The 24,783-nt window shown below is 31.7% G+C and overlaps 2 protein-coding genes, 1 long non-coding RNA gene and 1 pseudogene across 3 annotated transcripts; 3 read left to right on the forward strand and 1 right to left on the reverse strand.

The window, feature by feature from the left end:
• On the forward strand, positions 1,624 to 2,878 carry LOC18598078 (UDP-glycosyltransferase 73C3; the record flags this gene model as incomplete). The annotated part of the gene is made up of 1 exon (XM_007027443.2): positions 1,624 to 2,878. A coding segment is annotated over exon 1 (1,041 nt), but the record flags the coding sequence as incomplete, so codon positions are not given.
• On the forward strand, positions 7,439 to 9,046 carry LOC18609360 (metalloendoproteinase 2-MMP). The gene has a single exon (XM_007044429.2). It carries the CDS (start codon positions 7,769 to 7,771, stop codon positions 8,876 to 8,878), a length of 1,110 nt encoding a protein of 369 aa, XP_007044491.2. The 5' UTR covers positions 7,439 to 7,768; the 3' UTR covers positions 8,879 to 9,046.
• On the forward strand, positions 12,830 to 17,399 carry LOC18609361 (annotated as a pseudogene).
• Positions 21,470 to 23,653, reverse strand: LOC108660739. The gene is made up of 3 exons (XR_001926411.1): positions 23,567 to 23,653; positions 23,390 to 23,482; positions 21,470 to 21,969 (listed from the first exon to the last, which is right to left on the reverse strand). It is a non-coding gene; the product is annotated as an uncharacterized LOC108660739 (long non-coding RNA).

The raw sequence follows: 24,783 nt of genomic DNA on the forward strand, positions 1-24,783 counted from the left end.
AAATAATGATTAAAATGCAGGAAAAATAACATTGCAGTATTTAGTTTACAAGTAATTTGTTGGGAATGTAATGTTAATTTTCTAAAATTACCCATATTTATTAAAATGCAAGTTTAATATACTTGTATTTTTTATTATTAATTTTTATAAATATCATCTATTAAATATATTTTAATGTCATATTTTATTTTCATGTCTTATTATAATCTTATATATTCTATTTTCATTGCTTAATATAATTTCCTATATTATATATTTTAATTTAATTTTTTCTTTTAAAAGACAATATAAATTTTATTGATAGTCACCATTGCTATTGAGAGTAATAAAGAGACATCCTTCGAAATTTATATAAAAAAATAAATTATAACATTGCAAAATATTTTTAACAAAGTAACAAAGTTGAAGGGTAAAAATATCTTTAAAAACATCACAGAGTGTAATGCAATATGATTTCATTGCTTTGGACTGCAATCATATTATATCTATTGGCTGTAATGTTATTGCATTGTAATATTACATTACAGTGGTTTATTGTAAAATAAACACTACTATGCAATTCAATTAGACATATTGTAAGGAATGTGCTCTTTCTTCCCTTATACCAAACGCTATCAAAGTGTAAAAAAATATGTAAGTAATAAAATAAGGTGGAGAGAATGGAAGGGAGTAGATAAGTAGTAGAGCAAGGTGGAGAACAACGCAGAGAATGGTTAAGTAGAAGAGAATTTGAGAAAGAATAGTTGGAGAGATAGAGAGTTAAATGTGAGTCTATTTGCCTTTGCCAAGGAAATCTTTTTTTTTTTATCCCTAAATGAATTGTCAAAGTTTTATATATAGAGCAAAAAAAAAAAAAATTAGTTACTCATGAGCAAGCTTTAATGCAAATGATGAGTAACAATTATGAATAATAAGTGATAATTACTGAAATGCCCATATGTGACCATCGAGAGTATTGGTTTTTTCTAACGGACTTTCATTAATGGTGTAATAAATGTTTTTCTTGAGAAAAAAGGAAAACGTAAAAAGGAAGCGAGAAAAACACTTGTATTTAAGAAAAAAGTAAAGAGGAAAATATGGCTATATATAAATTATGGCAATATATTAATTATTGACCTGACATAATATTTATAGAGCAATTAAGCAATATAAGCACTGGCACAGTATGCGTCGTCATATATATAGAATATATGAGACCCCATGATCATCAGCTTCCAATAGTTTTAGTGCATTTTTTCTTTTTGTGGTTTGACAGCGGCCATTGCCTCCCATAGTCCTATTTTGAAATTGCAATTGGCTAAGAAACTTCAGCACTATAGAAACATTTGCTCATGCTTGCCGCCCACCTGTCCTGCCACACATGCCAAGCTTGCTGTTGAATATTATAACGTTACTGGTACTGGTAAGAAGGAAAAGTGAAAGGACGGATTTTCATTTTTAATTTAATTGGTTATGTTGCTCCATTTATTTGCCTTCTTATGGTTGCAGCCTTGTCATTGGAAAGAAAATTTTTCGCCCTTTCCTATTTTTCATTCCCATCAAACATAGCCTTAAATTCTGATGTTCCCATTACTACTTTCAAGTGTTCATATATGAATATGTATGTGTATGCGCGTGGGTTTTATCAAAGTAGCTAGTTGATGAAAGAGTTACAATTAAAAATATATAGGTCATATGCTGTACAAATAATTTATTTTTATGCAATGGCAGAAGAAGCCTGCAGCCATAAAAAAATTGACTGAAGCCCCGACCAAGCTGATCAAGTCAGAAAGCGACAATCTATATATTTCAGATTGAAGACTAGCATCATCAGTTTCTCCACTACCCCAATTTCACCATGGCTTCAAAGTTAGATCAGCTTCATTTTGTTTTGATACCCTTAATGTCCCCTGGCCACCTTTTACCGATGACAGACATGGCAAGACTGTTGGCAGAACATGGCGTGATTGTTTCGATTGTTACCACACCCCTTAATACCATAAGATTCAAGTCCACCATTGAACGTGCTGTTGAGTCTGGTCTCCACATTCGACTTCTCCAACTCCAATTTCCATCAGATCCGCTTGGCTTGCCAGAGGGGTGTGAAAACATGGACCAGCTTCCTTCCCGTGACTTGATCAAGAACTTTTTCAAGGCTGCTAGCATGCTACAGCAACCATTTGAGCAACTCTTCAATGAATTACAACCCCGGCCTAGCTGCATAATATCCGGTAAGAATCTACCTTGGACAGTTGACACTGCTCTCAAGTTTAATGTTCCAAGGATTTTCTTTGATGGAATGGGTTGCTTTTCTTTCTCCTGTACTCATAATTTAGAGGTTTCTAAGGTGCATGAAACTATGTCTAAGTTTGAGTCCTTTTTGGTACCTGGCTTGCCTCATCGAATAGAATTAACAAAAGCTAAGTTGCCTGAAAATCTCAATCCTGGCTCAAATGATTTGACAAATATGCGTAGTAACATTAGAGCAGTTGAGCTAATAGCTGACGGAATTGTGGTCAATACTTTTGAAGAACTAGAGAGTGAATATGTCAAAGAATATAAATCAGTTAAAGGAGACAACGTTTGGTGTATTGGCCCGCTTTCAGCTTGCAACAAGTTGAATTCAGACAAAGCCGAGAGAGGTCAAAAGGCCTCAATAGATGACAACCAGTGCTTGAAGCCCTGGCTTGACTCAAAGAAACCTGGCTCAGTAATTTATGCCTGTCTTGGTAGCATATCTGGCCTCACAACTTGGCAACTCGTGGAGCTTGGTTTAGGCCTGGAAGCGTCAAACCAGGCATTTATATGGGTTATAAGAGGAGGCAAAAAATCAGAAGGATTAGAGAAGTGGATTGCGGAGGAAGGTTTTGAAGAAAGGGTTAAAGATAGAGGNATGAGGATATTTTTAGAACAAAAATTAAAATTCTCTTATATTTTTAAAAGAAGAGAAGGAAAAGCTCCTATGTCCTTAAGCTCCTGTGTCCTTAAGCTCTTTTTTTCAAAAATTTATTTTTTTAAAAGAAAATTATTCTTTTAAGAGTTTTTCAAAATTTATGTTTGGTTTGATTTTTACTTTTAAAAGATAAATAAGCTAAAAAAAATCAGACCAAATAAGCATTAAGTTGGGAAGAGGTGTTGGTAATAAAAGAGAGAGTCAGGTTAAAACTCAACTTCCACCTAGTTATGCCTTTTTAATTGAATTGTCATGGTAGGTGAGCACAGTTCGATTCCTTTTTATAAATTTTAAAAATTATATATAAAATTTTGTTATCATTATCCAAATCACCATATATAAAATTTATTTTTTGTTTTTTATTGTTAAATTGTTATGAGATATTTTAGTTCCATTGAAATGACGTATAAAATACTCAAATAAAAGTATTATTAAATTAAAAACTATATTTTTGTTAATTGAAAAAAATTATTTTATGATATAATTGTAAAATGTAATTCATAATATAATCACATTATTGATTATTTAAATAAAAAGTGTTAATTAATATTTAATTTCAAGATTTAAAATGTTAATATTAATTTGATTTTTGATAAAATTAATTGAAAAATGCTTCAACACTCGAGTTATGCATTATTTTATTGAAAGGCGCTTCCAAATCATTTTTATAATACTTTTTTAATTTCTCCAATGCGTACAATTGACAAAATTGATTATATTTATGTCGATGTGTATTAATATTCAATAAAATATAAAAATTAATAAAAAAAATGTACAAAATTTAATTTAGAAAAATAAACCAGCAGCATCGTGCGGGTTCATTTTTAGTTTTATATAATAATAGTATAGTATCTTACAAAATCACTTTAACTTTTACTATATCAGAACATTTTTAATCTGCGAAAAAAAAAAGCTGAGAAATTACGTTAGTTTCACATATAGATTTATTATTGGATAATTTTCTTTCCACAAGAACAAAGAAATTAATTCCACAAATATAAGAAAATATATGGATGCATGTTATATTACAAAAGAATTCATTAATATATTTCATTTACCTTAAATGTCATTTCAAATATGAAAATGTATTCATAAATGAATTACAATAATTCAATATTTAAGCACATAATTTTATAAGCTCAGTTAGGTTTAAGTCTGACTAGATTAAGGTTAGTACTATTCTAGCTAGGACAAGCAATTCAATGGAAGCTTCGATAGGCAATGGTAGCCTATTGTTAAAGTGGTAATGTAGTCCTTTCAGCTAAAATTAAAAACAGAAAAGGCTGATTAATTTATTGCGAAGGCTGCTTTTGGCCACAGCAGAGTCTAGGGTGGCGGCGGAAACGTGCATAAGGAAGAAATGAAACGTGGTTGTGATTAAAATCCTTAGCGTGGATCGACTGCGTTCCTAAGAACAGGCCAAGCGAATTGATATTTTACTAATAATTCTCTTTTCTTTTCTTTTTTAAATCTTTTTTTTAAGTTTATCGACGTAAGAAGGATTAGGATTTTTATTTATTTGGGTGTGTGATCAAGAAAACTAGTTATTGCATCCCAACTTTCCCAAAGTACTTATGAGTTTATTCCATTTAAAGATTCATGATTTTACATCAATTTATTTTGAATCAAATAAATTTTTATTGAAAGTAGAAACAAAATAAAAATGATCTTATTATTATTATTATTATTATTATTATCATTATTATTATTATTATTGGATAAACAAAATAAGATGCTTATGTTATGTAGTTATCATATTTCACCCCCTTTATATTTTTATTATTTAATTTTTATATTCTTTATATGTATATATTACATATTTTTAAGTAGTTAAATTTATATATTTATATTATATTTGAAGAGTTGAAACTTATTATGCTGGGATTATTTTTTTATTTTATATATCCTTTTTAAATTTATATTAAATTTGGCATATCAAAATTCATATAAAACACTTTTATTCCATATAAAATTATGGGAATTATTCCATTTCAAATGTCAAACCATTTAGCGAAATTTTAAAGTAATATCGCTTAGCTTTTGTGCTCCACATAAGTTAATTAGCCACTATACAACTAATACTTCCAAATACACATTAAATATATAAAAGATGATAATTAATGTTAATGCATGCTATTGGAACTTAATTAACAAATGCGAAGATTGTTATTTTGATACGCGACTAATCTGGTGGGGTTTATGATTGACTAACTCAGACTTAACCAGAAAAGGTTTGACTCATTTCTCCTTGCATGGAGGCAAACTTTGCTTTAAAAAAGAATTTATGGGAGGCCAGATCCTTAACATGGCAAAAGGCCGTTTTCTGATGCCACAGGCGTCTGCTAGTGATCCCTTTGGATGATTTGATTCTTTATTCTTTGCCGCTTAACTGACTGAGTTAACTAAGCTACCTTAAGGAATTTGTTTGAAAGCTCTAAATGACTATAACACTGCTCAATCTTGTCAATTCTGATTCATCATCATCTTTAAAAACAAAATTTTTTCTGATGCACAAGTTCCATCAAAAATGACAAGTGCAGAACATATTCAAGAATCTGAACTCACGAGAAAACTGTGCATGTTTTCCTATAATAACCATTAAGAAATAACGAAAAGGACTTAAAAACTCATGCTAGAAGAAACATATGATTTTTATTTCTAAAGGTGTTGAATTGGGTATATCTCACTCCTGTTTCCAGCTTTAAGATGTCATTAATTGCAAATTCATACATGTGTGTGCATTAAAATAAAGAAAATAAAAATTTTTATGTTAAAAGTTAGAATTTATAAAACAATAGAGAGAGAATTAAACTAGGAGAGTGATACATAGGTATAAAGTTCTTTTATATGTATTTTGTGAAGGCAAAATTTCAAAAACAAAAAAAAGGCATGAGCAAGTTAATGGACCGGAAAGATAACAACTCAACTTCTTATATTTGTACCAAAAAAATTTCATTCCTATATTATTTTGGTAATGAAGATACAAGTTTATGTATTTAAAGGGTTGTTAAATGACTCTTTGATAATAATATTAATTTATTAATTTAGTCCAATTCTGAATTTAATCCTTCTATCATACGAAAATATTAGATATAATCTCTCCACTATAATTTATATAAATTAAGTTTCAGTAATTCAAAAATCTGTTAATTTCGATCCAATAGTTAACACCATTAGAATTTTGCTGTTAAATAGGTTGATGCGGATAGATGGAGGTCGTGCAAATCTCCGGGTTGTTTTGGGGATGTACAAGTTGTGATGGGAGACTTAGAATTTTTCTTTTCTACAGATCTTTTGGGTCTACTGCACGCTGCAGGATGTGACTGTTATGAACACGAAGATATTAACTTGTTCATCTTTGTTTCTTTTAATTAATGGATTCTATTCTGTTTGAAAAAAAAAAATAGGTTGATGTGGTGTTTATGTAAATTTTTTAGATTTTTTAATTATTTCTTTTAAACATGGCATGGATTTATCAAACCACATGTCAATCTCTACCCTTAAGTGATACGTGGCATTTGATAAAAAATATAATATAATTTTCTCTTTACACCTTTTCTTCTTCTTCATGTTCTTCTCTTCTCCTTTTTTTTCCTTTTCCAAGTCTCGCCCCTCACTTATTTTTTGATTTAGAGTAATTTAATAATTTTATGTTTTTATTAGATGAAATTAACAAAGTAACCTCTTGAGAACAAAACTTAATCACATTATGTTAGTTAAAAAAATAAATTACAGAATATTAGGTGAAAAAATTGAAAACTTGAAACTACATAAGATGTAAATGAAATTTACCAAAAAAAAAATTGTGAGATATCACTCTTGCACATAAAACAGATTGTGTCATGTCCATCATAAGGTATAACATGTTCCTAATAATTGATTATTTGATTAGTATATATCTTTAATATTCCCATTAAGGAAAGAGTGGAAAGGGGTGGGAGTGGGACAACATAGCGTCTGTCTGATAATTTCTTCAAAACGTAGATTAAAAAAAAGACCCCAGCAAAATTGTAGCAGTTCCAGATCTATGTTGTGGTGCTTTTATTGGTTAAGTAAATAAAGAACAACCAAAAAGTTATGTAAGGTAACATTTGAACCTGCAAATGACATGAGTCTTAAAGGAAATATAAATAGACAAATTCATTCATTATCCTATCATCCACAAAAATCAATTTATATGGCCAAAGAAAAAGGACACATCAACTTAAAAATACGTGTACGAAACAAAGAGGTCTCGCTATTTATTTATTGTGTTCCTATTTTTTAACTCCAATTTGAAAACATGAATCATTGCTTGACTTTCCCCTTCTTTCCATTACCGCGTCAAAATTGAGGTGAGGATCCACAAACGGCCTAACTTCAACCTACGTCGTTATTCCACGTGTCACACAATGGAAGCCTCAACGACTTTTCCAGCAAAGGGAGCACAGCGATCCTATTCGCCTAACCCCCAATTTTGACCTTTGTTCCTGTCAAAATAATTCCATTTTTTAATTAGAAGCAGTAAACATCAGCACTTGGAACATTCCTAGAAAACGCAACCGTTTCAATTCATAATTTCTGATACCCTGAACCCGTTCAACCCCACTATAATATTATCTTCTTCATCCTTTGACGGAAGATTTCAATGCAAATATGTGGTTACGTCGAATACATAGGTACACACTAGAAAAATAAAAAACCCCAACAAATCAAAGCAGCCGGCTTCAACTTCCAGAAACAAGAAAAAGAACGTTTAGACTTGTTTGTTCTCTCATTATCTACCATCCCCCATAAAGCTTTCCTTCGTTTCCATTTTTTTCAACGTCCAGAAAGAGCGAAAGCAAGGAAAAAGAGATGAAGCATCAAGTTTTTGTGATTACCATTTTGGTTTCGCTCTCATCATTCGCTTCAGTTTCAGCTAGATTCTTTCCAAATATAACAGCTATTCCGCCATGGCCACTTCCTAACGCCACCTCACTCGCCCCTTGGGATGCCTTCAAGAAATTCGCCGGTTGCCAGTCGGGCGAAAAGAGAGACGGCTTGTCCAAGCTCAAACAGTACTTTAACAACTTCGGTTATATCCCCAACTCTCCGACAAATTTTAGCGACGATTTCAATGACGAGCTGGAAAAAGCCTTGAAAATATACCAACAGAATTTCAACCTTAACGTTACCGGTCAACTGGATGATCAGACTCTTCAACAGATCGTACGACCGAGGTGCGGTAACGCCGATATAGTCAATGGGACGAGTTCCATGAACTCCGGCAAATCGTCGTCGTTTCACACCACTGGACACTTCCGTACGACGGCTCATTATGCTTTCTTCCCGGGAAGACCATTTTGGCCTGCCAATAGGCGGGACTTGACATACGGGTTCTTACCCGCAAACGAATTATCAGACGAGGTAAAGGCCGTGTTCACACGCGCCTTCGAGAAATGGTCTGCCGTTACGCCGTTGACCTTCACGCAAACGGATTCATTCTTCTCCGCCGACATTAAAATTGCTTTTTACAGCGGAGATCACGGAGATGGGGAGCCCTTCGACGGGGTTCTAGGAACTTTGGCTCACGCGTTTTCTCCGACAAACGGAAGGTTCCATTTGGACGCGGCGGAAAACTGGGTAGTGTCGGGCGATGTCACGACGTCTTCGCTGTCGTCGGCGGTGGATCTGGAGTCCGTGGCTGTTCACGAGATCGGGCATTTGTTGGGGCTGGGACATTCGTCGGTTGAAGATGCGATTATGTTCCCAACGATCTCTTCAAGAACAAGGAAAGTGGAGCTGGCGAATGATGATATAGATGGGATTCAGTCGTTGTACGGTAGTAATCCTAACTTTAATGGTTCGGCGACTACTTCGACTACTCAGGAGAGGGAAACTAGCGATGGTGAAGCCCGTTACTTGGGTTCACGGTGGGGCCTTGGCGTTTTCTTGACCGTCGGATTTAGCTTCTTATTTTTGTAGATTATTATGTAATTATTTTATTTGAGTATATTAATTCTTTGTTTTTATTGGGTGATATTTATGCTGTGCTGCCCCATGCCATGAGGTTATTTGTTAGCCATATTGTTAGGGGTGTATATGTATTGATTTTTTAGTATACTTACAACTTGATTACACAGATACTTTTAACTTTTTTTTTTCTTTTAAAGTTCTTTTTCCAGCGTTGGAGCTGGGTTTCAATTATGTCATGTTTGGACAAACAAAATTAGTCAAAGGAAAATTTTAATTTAGACGAAACTCAAAATCATGAAATTTTGAGTACACAAATTAAATCATAAAACATATGTAGATTAACATAACTACTTTTGGTACGAGTGATGTGATATTAAATTATATTATGGGAAATGTTACTTTCTATCTTATAATTCTATTTTTTCTTAAAATTTGAATTTAAAATTTTTAAGTTAAAATCTTAAATTCTAATAAAGAGAGTATTCATAGATTTATCTTTTGCCTGTAATTATATAAGATTAATAAGTTGATTTTTGGATGTGAAATTAGATAAATCCAAGATATAACATTTCTTTTATTGTATTTCAGCTTTTTTTTTTCTTTTGCGAACACTGTTCCTTTATTTCTAGTCATTAGCAATTTGGGTTTACCAAAAACTTATGTGGATAGAAGTGGTACTTATAGTGAAGAAAAAAATGGGTGCAATGCGATATCTTTTGTTTGTTCAACCCGAGCTGGATTTCTATAAATGGATGACTGCGCCAGTACATTCATTATTTCACTGGGCCTCTCGCAATGAGACTCTCCTTCAAGGTTGGCGGAAAAGGGCACAATTCTGTAAAAGGACTTCGAATTATACCAACATTTCGATTTAAGCTTTTATTCTTTTATTTGAGTTAATTAACTTTTCAACTTGTTATTTTTCTAAACAAGTGAAATTTGGATTCATAATGTTGACATAATTAAAAGCTCAGTTAATTCAATTGTGTTGCCATACCTGTGGGCAAATTTTGATGACACGGCAATGCTTGCATAGACAAAAATAGATGATGTGGCAATTTTAAGTAAATAAATGAAAAATAATTAATTAAACTTGTTCATTGGAAAAATTAATTGAAAAACCAAGACAGTAAGAAATTCAAACTCTCTAATCTCTATAAAGAAACAAAATACAAACATCCAGAATTTGACAGATCTAGTAATATTTTCTGTTTAATAAAAAATATCAACATCAAACAAATAATACCGATACCTTCTTCTTAGGGTTGAGCAAAATCAATTGAGTTTTTTTGAACCGAATTGAGTTCAATTAATGTAATTCAATCAATTCAGCAAACAGTCTTTTCTAATATTATTGTTTGATTCAATATTCCATGACAAAATTTCCCCCCCTCTAATCAATCAAACAATCAGAATTTAAAATTTTGACTGTTAAGATAATTAATCAAACTAATTCAGTTTTCAATCAGTTCAATTTTTATTTATTCGATTAATTTAACTAATTTTTTCATAAAAATTTCATTTATTCAATTTTCGTTTTATGCACATCGAACCAATAAAATGGATCATTTACAGCGCCCTACCCCTCATTCCTATTGTCGCAGTTGTGACCCCTACTTTGGAAGGGTAAAGATGGTAGAATTTGTGCCGCACCAAACGATGGGGCTCTGGTTTCCAGCAGGACAGTGATGACAAAATCTCTTCCCTTGTTCTTTTGAGTTTGAAGAAAGACTCAAAGGATGAAAGAACTAGATTTCTCCATGGTTGGAGGTCGGGAGCCTGGAATCGTTCAAAGCTTATACCTTTTAAGTGTTTCCTATATTTTGTTTTCATGAAGAATTATACTTTGTTCGGATACCCGTTCTCTTTGGCTAATGCGGCCTTTGCATCTCTATGTTTTTCTCTTTTCTGGTAAAATTGCAATTCTATATCTATTATTTCTGTTGAAAAATCTCTTATTTTTTTACTAATTTATTCAAAAAAAATCTAAAATTACAAATATATTTGGGATTATTAATCCATTTCAAAAGAGATTTCCACGACTTGATTAGCTATGTAATGTGTAATTCAATGGTTAAGCTGCATGAATTTGTCAATTTTCGACCAATTGCACGACTTGTGTCCTTGCAAAATAACGAAAATGAAATAAATGCTTAAAACCTTTATGGTGGATTGGGAGACTAGTTTTTGAATGCAGAGTCTTAATTCGAATCTTATGAGGGCTCTTAGGCCTTAGACCCTTAGTTCACTTATGATATGAATTAATACGGGGCCGTTATTCGTAACTTTATTGGGCCACTTGCTCCCTCTTTGGTAGCCAACTTGCTTCAAAGATTTCCATGAATATGGCAATGCCAATTTGTCGAAGATTAATGCTAGGTGACCATATTCATGAAGCATGAAAGCATCAAATCTGAGACCAACGGTTAGTCTTAAAATTTGGAGTCTCGGATAGAGCATAAAACGGCTCATCTCATTGAATGATTGTCAATTAATTGCTTGTTACTTAGCTGTAGCACTCTAAATTCATGTGCTGCAGATTTAACAAACCAAGCAATTCAGTCGCACACGAAAAATTATAACCAAACTAGTTTTCCACAGTAAGAAGCATAAAATTCAATTCATGGATTTTTGACTTCATCTACGTTGCAGGTGGAAGATTTAATATGTAATATATAATAAGTATAATAATAAAGGTATTATACGTGATATATATATATATAAAATTGACTGATGAGTATGCCTCATCTTAAATCAAGTAATTTTTTATATAATTTTTAAACATTAAAATACTTTAACTTATTTAATGTGATAATTATTGTAATTCTTTAATGTAATTTTAAAATATATAAGTTATGGCACTCATTAGACAACTATTAAAATGATATTTTTATTTCTAAAATGTAAACTTGGTTAATTCTAATCCTAAAATACTAAACAAGCAGGTAGAGCTAGCTAACTTTTGTTAGGGGAGCCAAACACACAAGAATTAGGGTTAAAAATTTTAAAAGCTAATATGTTAAATTTAATCATCAATTAAAAGATTGATAATAGAAATATAAAATTATAATATGTAAAATATAAATTATTAAATACTATATATAGAATTAATAATTTTTTCTTACATAATCAGGATTGTTTAAGTATTATATATTCAAAATAATTTCATTTCAACTAAATATAAAACTTAAAGCACATAAAAAAAATACTTAAGTTAATTTTCTCTTACATAATTAAGATTAATAAAAACAATGATATATTGATGAAATTTTAAGTAATAATGTAATACTACAACTTATATTTGATAACTAGGTAATAATTTATTAATTTTTAAATAATAAAATCATAAAAAATAAAACTTACAAACAAAAAAATAAATAAGAACATGACAAATAGAATATATATACTATTTATGACAAAACAAAAAAGAAAAAAATATGATTGTTTGTAGAAATTTAAGAAAAAAATCTATAAAAACTTAAAACATATGAGCAACTCAAATAAAAATGAAAAAATAAACAAATATAAATTAAAAAAAAATAAAACTTTAAAATTAAGTGAAATATGCAAAATTATTTTATTATTTTATTATTTATATTAATTATTAAATAAAAAATTATTTTAAAAGAGTCATTAAAAGAATATATAAAAAATTTTAAAAATTTTAAAAATTTTGGAGGCCATGCCTCCATCACTTAAGGAGGCTCTTCCCTTGTAAACAAGTCTCTAAACTTTTCCACTTTTCTTAAATAATTTCCTTTTCTTCTCTTGTACCCAGATAAAGTCTTATCCTATGGTTTATATCCAAATAGGCTCTCATATTTATATTATATATGGTAATGATAATGATAACAGCATTTGAAACGTAAATTAAAGCATGAAATGTGATGATCGTGATTCAGGGAACGACTGCCTGCAAAAAATCCTGTACAACCGGACCCATCAAAAAGGGAACTCGCAGCTCGTAAATCATGGGATAACAACGACCGCTAAAAGTTTATCTAGAATTTTCGTTTATGATTCTCAAACAACCGTCCAAAAAGAAGATTAAAACCTAACATCAGAAGAGGTTAAACCTACAATAAAACATGAGATAAATGAATGCTATATTTGTATTTCTTTTAATAGTGGAGCCATCAAGATTAGTGGTCCCTTGTAACGAACAAGTCTAGGCCCCGCTGATGTGAGCTTTTCCTACCAAACTCAAAGCTAAGGCAAAGAGATTAAAATTCCAAAACTTGTATTCAAACCCTTTAGTGGAAGCATCAGGTTTTATCTCAATAACAGGCAATGCAGATTTACATTTGAATACATGCTCTCATATGACATACTGATTTTCATGGCAATTTCCCCTATCTTAGCATTTGTGGACACATATCTTAGGAAAGAACAGCCGACAGTAGCTTTTTCCATCTACTGCTAAAACGTGCCATCTGCTATGTTTTGTTTAATAAGCCTCCCTTCCCTTCATGGTGATGCATTTATCAAGATGTTTGACATAAACCTTACCACCCATATAATCTTGTCAACTGTTTCTTGTGTTCAGCTTTGACAAAAATGGGACTTCTTCCATGTCACTTCTCTTGCTACAGAGATGATGAATCTCAATCAAGGTCCAATCATCTTCATTCAGAATCATCAAACTCTTCCATCTCCTCTCAATCAAGTCTACCATCTGTTCCCTCCCTTACTCCAGTTTCGCAACATGATCAAACCCCAACCATTCACCATAAGTGCATAGCCACCCTTAAAGGTCACTCCTATGTATTCTCCCTCGCTCTTGCCAGGAAAGTCCTTTATAGTGGCTCTTCAAACGGTGAGATACAAGCGTGGAGCCAGGATTTTTCTGAGCAAGATAATCCAGCTGATAACATTGTGGCTACTAGCAACACTGCAACTAAGTCCCTAGTGGTTTTAAGGGATAAGCTTTTCAGTGCTCACCAAGATAACAAAATCCGCATATGGAAAATCCATAATCACTTAAAGCAGAAGTACAAATGCATAGCCACTCTCCCAACATTGAATGATCACCTCCTAAGATGCTTCTCAAAAAAGAATTATGTTCAAGTTCGGCGTCACAGAAAAAGCATGTGGGTACATCATGTTGATACTGTATCTGCACTGGCAATATCAATAGATTGCTCTCTTCTTTATTCTGCCTTATGGGATCGAACATTCAAAGTTTGGCGGACATCTGATTTCAAGTGTTTGGAGTCTGTACAAAATGCACATGATGATGCCATGAATGCCATAGTATTGTCTAAAGATGGCTTTGTTTATACAGGTTCAGCAGACAAGACATTTAAGGTATAGAAGAAGCATGCAGGAGAAAATAAACATTTGCTGCTAGCAACACCGGAGAAACACAAATAAGCTGTTAATGCTTTAGCTCTTAATAATGATGGGACTGTACTTTATTCTGGTGCATGTGATCGATCCATTCTTGTTTGGGAAAGGGAAAGCAGTGCCAAGGGAGTGGTAATAGGCACATGGTTTAGGTTGGTGCACTTAGAGGGCGTACCAAGGCTATATTGTGCTTGGCAGTTGTGATGGATTTGACATGCAGTGGATCAGCTGATGAAACAGTTAGGATTTGGAGGAGAGGAACTGACAAAAGCTATTCTTGCTTGGCAGTTTTGGAAGGGCACAGAAGGCCAGTTAAATGCTTGACGGCAGCAGTTGATGGTAAACTAAAACTGCAGGTGCTTCTGAACCTGGTACTACTTACATGGTTTGCAGTGGGAGTTTGGACTATGATATTAAGGTCTGGCAAGTATGGGCTCCAGTTTTCTGATCTTTTTCTTTTTCCTTTACTTTGTGATTTTATAAAGTGGGTTTTCCTGGCATATACAAGACTTAGTAGCTTCAGGAAAATTAGGAATTGAATTCTATTAACATTAGTGGTTTGTCCGAAATATATAGATAGTGATCTATTGTGAATTTGATTTCAGATGAGAGATCCATTAATTGGATCAAATGAGTTGATGTATCTTCAATTTATCCCATAGTGTAGAAGCTATTAAGAAATATTCTCTCAAATTCCAGAGTTTGATCATTTCTGAAAAATGAAAACAACTTTAGTATGCTTAGCCTCACATGCACAAAATATACCCAAAATTTAATAAGAAAATTCAAAGTTTATCAACTTATTAAAACCGAAGCATTGATGTTGAAGATTGCTGCTGTAAGTGTTTCAACTTTCTTTAGCATCATATGACAAGAGACCTAACAGCATTTAAAGGGATTTCATACAGAAAGACAATCAATGCATAGAAAAGGGAAAATCTGACCTTCCCTTACATCTTTTACAGTAAGAAGCATTTAATTATCTTCTCAATGATTTGTATGCTTTATGAGTTGCCTGCAAGAGGTGGCAAAAGTTTTACATAAAAATAAAAAAGCTAGAAAGTTAGATTAGCAAGGATCAACAATTAAAATATTTTATATTTCTCCCATACATGGGCATTGCTCAACTAAACAAGGCAAAACTAGTTTTTATATCATCGCAGATCAATGTCAATTTGCATTTTGAGCAAGCAAAATGTTCAGAGGTATTACTAAACTATTCTAAGAGAAGCTTGACACTGTTGCTGCAAAGATATGATCTGAATCTGTCGTATGCCATCAGATCACAGCCAACTAAAAGTTAGTAAACTGCCCGCACTGAAAAGGACACAACCAGAAGGGTTTATGCATGAAAAAAAACTCAAATTGCTGCCATTACCAGACATTAAATGAATACATTATGTCATTGAGTAGCTTACGGGATGATAAGATGGTATGTCAAAGCATTAACACCAAATTAAATCTTGTTCCAATAAACGAGGACCAATATGCTGCGACCAGAAGTAAAATAATAAATTACAGAACTGACTGTGACCTAGTATCCATGCGGCATTAAACAACACCTTAAGTACTAATAATTACTCAGTCAAAAAAAGTATAACTATTAATAATTCAAATGTCATGAGGTATACAACAGTCATTCAATTTTCTTGTTGAACAGAGATATGTTAATTTGTTATTTCAGGAAATTTTAAATTTTTATGTTCCTCAGTGTACCAAGACAAACTCAAGAGGAATTAATGTGCATTTTGATTTGAACAATTTCTACGTTTCTTACCCTTTACAGATAAATCAGACAACCAAAAGCTATGGATTTGGACAGATGTTTGAAATGGTCCTACACAAATCTGGAGAACAGCTCAATTGCTAAAAAGAAATAGATAATTCTTCTCACACAGTAACAGGAAATCTAAAAAATATAAAAAAGCTTTACCCAGGAATGAGTATTGCCTCACTAAACTAAATTAGTATGATTTTGAAGTTTTCAGCACAATTTCATGAGTACTTTGTTGGTATAATTATATCCGTTGATCATATATTTCTATAATTTATTATTATATCTTTACTAAAATATATTATTCCATGATGTGTTGTAAAGATTTAGTCCACTTAATTAATCACAAGTGGGGTGTCAGTTACGTTAAAAGTCATCTACCAGGCCTTAGTTTATTAAACCCTCACTTTATCCTCTACAAACTTTTGTTTTTTTTTCATGATATTTAAAGATAATGGAGATGGGACTTTTTCAAATAGGGCACAAGGTCCAGTTAACAATCCTCTTGAAGGTAATTAAAGAAAGATGCTAAACATTATCAACCTATTTGATGTAGCAGCTTTGTGCACATCCATGTTTCTGCTGCCACATTGATTAACATATCCATGGCAAGAAATATTCTCCTCTTTGCTTTTTATCCATAGCCTTTATAAACTGGAAAGGTATGGCTAAATCAAACAGCAGTTATACTCTAGCCTGACGTGAGATTGACAACATCCAACACCTAAGACAAGTATCAAAGCCAGCTGCCCACCGACAATGAAATAGTTATGCATAGCAAAGCCTAATAAATATGGGTATAAGTAAATCCGCAGCAATACCTCTTCCTTCACAACCACTAAGCAAATTTAATATTTTTCAAAGTTCAAGTTTAGCCTATGCAAACATATTATTCGGCAGTTTAATATTGAAATACTAATCATGACATGTTAAAGCAAATATAATTTGGCACCTCTTCTTTTTAAACTACAAAGAACATTCAAGCTGAATGCTTTTTTCTGAGCTAAAAACCAGAATGATGTTTTCTCAGAAAATTTTTAATGCCTATCTAATTTTGTAAGCTGCATAGAGGAAAGCAATATTAATCACAGAACTAATAATTTTCTGAAAATTATTACTACTACATCATCTGCCATGTCTGGTAACCAGATTTCTAGCAGGCTACTTTCTTTCTGGAGGTAGGTATAATTATGCCCTCATAAGAAAGACTTGATATCAGAACAAGGTATACTATACCTAATATGAATCAAAGAAATCTAAATAATCCATCTCATTTTCCTCTCCCCCCTACTTCTTTTCCTTCTTCTCCCTCTCCTCGTGTAAACACATCAGATACAGAAAGCTGAAGCATAAGTTCTTAAGATGCCACAGGTCTCACTGACAGGGAAGAGTGTGTGTTGAGGTTAGGACCTATATGAATGTTACGATAATCAATCATGAATTCCATTGACATTAATTGGATGAGAATGCCTGTAAATCACACATGTGAAGCTCTTGTGCATCGTGATCTGTGCACTAATTGTAGATTTATCGGAGGAATCACTTCTATCAAACAAGAATATTTCCTCAAGTATAACTAATTTAATGGAAGATCAACATGGAGTATGTGTGGCTGATCCAAACATTATCTGAACCCATCTGGAAGATCAAGAAATGACCAATTTATCTCATGAGAGTTAAAGAAATTAGTGAAAGAGCAGAAAGTTAAGCCGGTAGATAAATTTACATTATCAACCTCGGTGCTAAGAATCAAGGATCTCCCATTTGCAAACCCAAATATATGTATGTATATATATATATATTTTACTACAGTCATCTTTGACAAGTTTGGAGTAAAGTGCCAGAGTTTCTTGTAGAAGTGAATATGATCATGGGGAAAAAGAACATTGTAGCAGAATTTCTTCCATTGTAATAAATTTCATCCAAATGCACAAAATATGATGTCTACTTAACGCTGAACTGTAAACTTTGAAGTTTTGGCTAAATAAAATAACAGATAAACATAGCATCAATAAAGATAGATACCCAATTACCCATTATAAAAATAAATAAATAAATAAAGATAGATACCAGAGAAGAGGTATAACATGAAATTCACCTGATTCTGTTTCCTCCCGTGCCTTCATATTCCAAAACAAGCATGGGTAAATTTCAAAGTTGAGAGTAATCAATCCACAAATTATAACAAATGGTAATGCAAAGAATGGGTAAAAACAAAAGGAAAAAACAGAATCCAAGTTGAGGAGTTATTATTAGCATTTTAACCATTATAATTTGTGGAAGATGAAAGTTTCAAGATAATTACAACATACTAGCCTGGCGAATTTATTATCTTATGTTCACAGCACTTCCACTGGAAATGTAAAGAAACAAAAACAAGGAAAAGGAAAATATTACAATCAAATTTTACGGCAGAAACTGACCTGGAGCACACGATTTACGCCCAGCCAAAAAAAAAATCCGGTTATTTTCTGTTGAAATTTCAGGATCATCATACGGGAAAATCTAAAATGTGCTCTTTGGCGGGGAAAATGTTTTTTTTTTTATATATATTTTTTGTGTCTTGCAAATGCAATTCTCAATAATATTTTAAAAAACTCTGAATTTAATTTTTTTATTTAAAATTTTTCAAATTTTATTATTTTTATTTATAAATTATTATTAATAAAAGTTTTTTCTTTCAAAACTATAAACAAATTAGTTTTCAAATATATATTTGTTAAAATTTAATCTTATCAAAAATTTAAAATAATTAAATTCAGAATTTAAAACAAGATGGTATATACGAGATAAAAAGAATAATAAAAGTAACGTATATGTCAATTTTGAAACTATAGGATAGTGTAGGTCTTCTAACATTAATATTCAACCAAAAAATCATTTTTTTATAGATAACAACAAGCTGCACATATTTTTTTTAAAAAAATTAGATTAAGAAGATAAGATACATTAAGGATGGCTTCATTTTAACAAAGATGACCAATAAAAAAAATCAAAGAAATCCTTAAAGTGCAACATTAAATATGGTCCAAATTTTCATATATTAAAAAATAGGCATGAAAAATGGTTAATCTTATGCTTAGGGGTGTGCAAACGATTATTTCGGTTAGTTCGATTTTATATATCTAATAATCTAATTAATTTAACTTATATTTAAAAATAATCGAAATTGAACCAAATTCTACAAATAACCAAACTAATCGTAATCGAACTAATTCAGTTAATTCAAATCGGTTTTCGAAAATTGAACTTGGGAAATTTTTTATTTTTTTGTTTGTATATATTTATTTATATTGTATTTTTTTTTATAAATCAATACTACAAAAATATTAAAAATGATAGTAAAAAATTATAATAAATAAGATGATTACTCATACAAATAATTAAAAACATAGATGAAAGCAACAATAATAGTCATGAGCAAAGAACAACAAATCATTAACAATATTCAACAATGGATAAAAACAATAACAAATAGTCTTCAACAAATAACAGGAAATAATTAACAGTCTTCAACAATGGATAAAAGCAACAACAAATAGTCTTAAATGGAAATAATCTTCAAAGATTACTTCCTCCCCAAATGCCTCTTGATGCCATTAGCAACTTAGCATAAACATAGGNTTAGATAAGACAATTTTATAAAAAAAATTAAAAAAAAAACATAATTAGTTTTAAATAGATTATAAAAAAAGTAAGTTAGAACATGTTAAATATTTTATAAATTTAAATAGATATTAGATAACATTAGTACATTACTTGATTACCTCCAAGATTATCAAGTACATTGTTCGTTGCAATCTTTGACAATTTTAAAATACATAAACAAGAAAGTAAGAAATAAAGCAATAACATATTAACAATTGAAACAACAAAAATGAAATGATGATATAAATAAAATACTTACCTTCATCAACTTTCTCAAGCGCTGCCAAATCATTCTCAGTGTCATTAAAATAATAGGAAGGTCCACATAGCTAATCTTGGGCACAAGTATGGACTTGCACCATCTTAGGCATTACAAAACTCCTATATGCATCAAGCACACGACCATCGATGCTAAAAGCTGATTTTGAAGCAACTGTGGATGGAGGAATCGCCAATATATCACGAGCTAGTAGGACAAGAGTAGGATATCTATGAGTATTAAGTTTCCACCAAGTGAAAACATCAAAGTCATCACTATCAATTGCAACAGGCTCATTTAAACTCAAATACTTCTCCAATTTTGATTTATCCTCTTCCCTACCAATTGCAATCTTATACCTCTTAAATTCATTCAAAAGAGCAACACTAGCATTAGAGTCAATATCATCATCAAATTCTAAAATTTAGCTCATTTAGGATTGGCTACTGTCACCAACTTTCTCTAGAGGAGGTTGTACCTTTTTTTGGTATTCAGTAAGCAATTCTTCCATTGTTTTTTTGAAACTCACACAAATCGACGAAGCTTGCTCATTTGAATACATTTTTCTTAAACAAAACTCCACAAATATAAGTTTCTTCCTTGCATCAAGAATAAAGGCAACATAGAGTAGCTCCCCAATACTTATCAAATTTTTCTTTCATTCTCTTTGCTATTGTTTGCAACTCAACATCAAGACGTCTTTGCCTATCTCTCAAAATGCATTAAACACCATAAATATCATCAAGGAAAGTATTAATAGTGGTATAAGAAGTACTTGAAACTTTTACTGTGAATGTATAAATACGTTTCAAGAAAAGATTCAACCTCTTAACATTTTCCCAATCCTCATGTTTAGGTATCCTATCTCCCATCAACAAATCAATTTTATACTGAGAATTGGCTTCCTTAAATAAATTAAAGGCTCTTTCAAACTTTTAAGTTGTTTCTAACATCAAGTAAGTGGAATTCCTTCTAGTACTAACATCTAAATACAACAAATTCTTTGATTGAATATTTGCAGACTCAACACTTTCTTTGAACTTTACTAACCTAGCAGGTAACTTTCTCACGTATCTAACTGCCCCTCCAATACAAGCAATTGAATCATTCATTGCTTTCAGTCCATTAGTGACAATGAGATTAATTATATGTGCAATGCATCTCATTTGTAGAAATTTACTTTCTAAAAACTATTTCCTGATAAGTTCAATTTTTCTTTATACGTGCTATTGCAACATCATTGGAACCAACATTATCAACAGTAATAGTGAAAACCTTACTAATACCCTAATCACGCAAACATTTATCAATTGTTTTCCCAATGGCCTCACCTTTGTGACTATAAATGGGACAAAAGTTTAAAATTCTTTTGTGTAATATTCAATCATTGTCTATAAAGCAAGCCGTAAGACACATATAATTCTCTTTTTGAATTGATGTCCATGTTTTTGTGGTTAGAGAAACTTTAAAAGAAGATGTTCTCAATATATGCTTGAAATGGTTCTTTTCATCAACAAAAAGGTTATAGAAATCTCTAGCAATAGTCCATCGTGATGGCACAATAAATCTAGGACATGAAGTTGACACAAATTCCTTAAATCCTTCTCCTTTTACAAATCTAAAGGCAACTCATCTCTAATGATCATTTTAGTTAGAGACTTTCTAATGGCTTCTTGACTAAATTTCCAAGTTCTTATTGACCTATCTCCTGATTGAAAAGCTAACTCAGTTTGAGCAGAATCATTAGTAGCACTAGAAAACTTTTTGCAAGAATCCATGTGAATCTTTAATGAAGTTATGCCATTATATATAGTATTAGCAGAAAGTACCCTATCACAATAATTACATCTAGCTTTATGTTCACTTTGATCATTGACGATTTTGGTGAAGTGTTTCCAAACTTTAGACCTTGGTGGAAGTGCTTTCCTTTTCTTAAAATTGATAGCATCACTTTCATTAGTGGAGATTATAGTTTGTTGTGTAGTCAATGACGGTGACAATGACAGCATGTCAATAAATGTAGATCGCGTAGTAGCATCACTAGGAGTAGAACTTGCCATTGAAATCTTCAATCTGTCACTCAAAAAGAATTAATTGATTAGCAAATATATAATTCAAGAATCTATTAAAGAATCTGTCACTAATAGCACATATTAAAAAAACATTAGCAATTATAATAATTTAATATAATCATTCATATGTAGAAATTTGCTTTCAATTATATATGTTTCACTAATTTTCTGCACTCTACTGCATCATCAAATATCATGTTTTTAGGCATTGGCTGCAGCATTGAAAATTGTTGATTCTCTTAAAATAGTCCATAGTTTGCACTTTTATTTTCTTATGGTTGGGGATTTTAACAGTAAGTGCCTTATCCGTGAACGTTAGTGTAATGAATGGATTCATCATATGTATTTTGATTTTAGAAATACCCTATCCATGATATATTTACATTGTAAGTTTGTAACTAAATATGTGCATGACTCACTATAAAGGGGTCATTATCCCATCATTTTCAAATTTTATACTCATAAGAATTTGATATATGTCTAAGCTAATAAATTTCATTCTTCTTTCTTTGTACAAAAAAGGAGACAAAACGTAAAGCAAAAGTGCATGAGCATTGTGAATTTACTCAATAAAAATTTGACAATTATAGGCAAATGGTGTTAGAGATTCGAGAATAAGACAAATTTTCCTTGGAGAAAGGTTATCCTCAAGAAATATGTAGGATCTAAGACTTATTCTTAGATCCCTTCAACAAACAACATTAAAAAGATGTCAAGGGTGTAAGGGTGTGGGGGGACATCATAAGCATAATAAAATGTAACAAGCCTATCATCATTTTTAGGAAATGAGGCATGTCGATGGATGGTGGGCAATGGGAAGAATTTTATGTTTTGGTTTAATTCTTGGGTGGATAGTAAACCCTTGAAAACAAAGTTCCCTAGGTTGTTCTTAGTGGCAATAAACAAAGAGGCGAGTGAGAGATTATGCTAAGGAGATTTCCTCGTACAATACTAGATGGGAGGTTGAATTTCAAATAGACTTATTCAAGTGGAATAGGAACTACACTATCAATTAATGGCCCTTTTATGCAAAGTGTGCATAATATAAAGGAAGGAGGATATGATGATTTAGATTTTCAATGAGAATGAAGCTTCTCAATCAGGCATCTTTCTATCTCTTGATTGTGTAGTAGAAAACTAGGGTAAAGGAGCTCTTACAAATTAAGATTTGGAAAATCAAAATACCACCCAAAGTTCAATGCTTTCTATGGCTTTTTTATTTAGATAAGTTGCAAAAAAAAAAAAAAAACCCTAAACTTAAAGAAAAATATTTGTTTTGCAGTGCTTACTCTAAACTTTTAAGAAAGGTTCCAATACTTGCATAATTTTTGGATTTAGGATGGTAAACTCGAAAGCTAGTTGGTAATCAAGTATTACGTATCATTAATTTCCTTTATATTTTTCTCCTTAGTTAAATTTACCTTTATTTTTTCCATCTCCACCAAGCACAAGAAATTGAAATCCAAGAATTCCATTTTCATCTCTGTCATTTCCATGAACCAAACAGACCCACCCTTGCACAAGCATTAACCAAAAATTCAACCTAAGAGAACATAGAACAAAAGGAACCAAATGAAAACAAAAAAAAAAAAACTTACGTGATGTGGGAAGGGTGAAAGACGGTAGCAAAAGCCAATAAGAATCGAAGTGATGAACTAAAGAGGAGAGAAGAAGAAGAGAAAAAGGTGGAGACGACAGAAAGAGGAATAGTTGAAGAGAAGATGTTAGGTTTATGATTTATTTCCCATGCGAAACCCCATAATACCCTTTCTCAAGTTCGGTTAGGAAAATTCCTAACAGAAATCGAATCGAATTAATTCTAATAACCGAACTATCCTAATCGAACTATCCAAAGAATTGAACTAACCAAACTAAAAAAACTGAACTCACTTCGATTTGGTTTGATTCGATTGTTCAATTTGGTTCGCATTTGGACACCCCTACTTATGCTAAATTATATGAAATACCCCATACTTTGATATGGTGATAAATAAAGTTGATTGAATGCAAATTGATGTCAATTAAAATATTTAGAAGTGATAAAAGACGAAAGGAGTAGTTTAGGATAAAATATTCCGCAAGTGAGAAAATAACAATAAAATAATAATAATTTTATCGGAGGAGAATTTGTGAGATAAAAGGCGATTTGGAAGTCAAGTGAGGCATAATAAGGTATTTTGGGTACCAAGGAGACAAGATAAAATTTTTAGAATAAAATAATATTTTATTAATGAAATAATATTAAAATATTAATATTTAGCCTGATGTCGAAATCAGTCATCAAGAAGGATCATATGGTTGATCCAAGCGGGGGAGAAGATGACAAGCCCGACTCTATAAAAATATTTATCATGACATACATGTGATGGATAGCATGTTTGCATGCTAGGAGAGTCCCGAAAAATTTACAAAAGTCGGTATTGTACCTAGGGGTACAATAAAGTTGATTTAAGCCTCGAACTAGATTAAATAGAGAATTTATGATGAAATTAAGAATTTTAAAGTCTCAGAATGGTTTAATCTGGTGATTCGGAGTTCGAGGATCAATTTGGAGTCAAATCAGAATTTTTGCTATATAGGGGCAAAATGGTCATTTGCCACTTGGGGACAAAATGAGAATTTTAGAAAAGATTTCTTTGGCCCCATTTGACTTATTGGAGTATAATTTGACTTATTGGAGTAAGATTTGAGGTTTAGAAGTGAAAAATTTTAATTTCGGTATAATTTGGAGTAAAAGGGTAAAATGGTAATTTTGCCACCCCAGGGGCAAAATTGTAATTTTCCACCACCAGGACATTTTTTCAGCACATGGTCT

The sequence above is a fragment of the Theobroma cacao genome, chromosome 2, assembly GCF_000208745.1.
Source record: "Theobroma cacao cultivar B97-61/B2 chromosome 2, Criollo_cocoa_genome_V2, whole genome shotgun sequence".
NCBI lineage: Eukaryota > Viridiplantae > Streptophyta > Magnoliopsida > Malvales > Malvaceae > Theobroma > Theobroma cacao.

What these genes read in the sequence shown, in the direction of transcription:
- LOC18609360 (XM_007044429.2), top strand. Translation starts at nt 7,769, where the DNA reads ATGAAGCATCAAGTTTTTGTGATTACCATTTTGGTTTCGCTCTCATCA.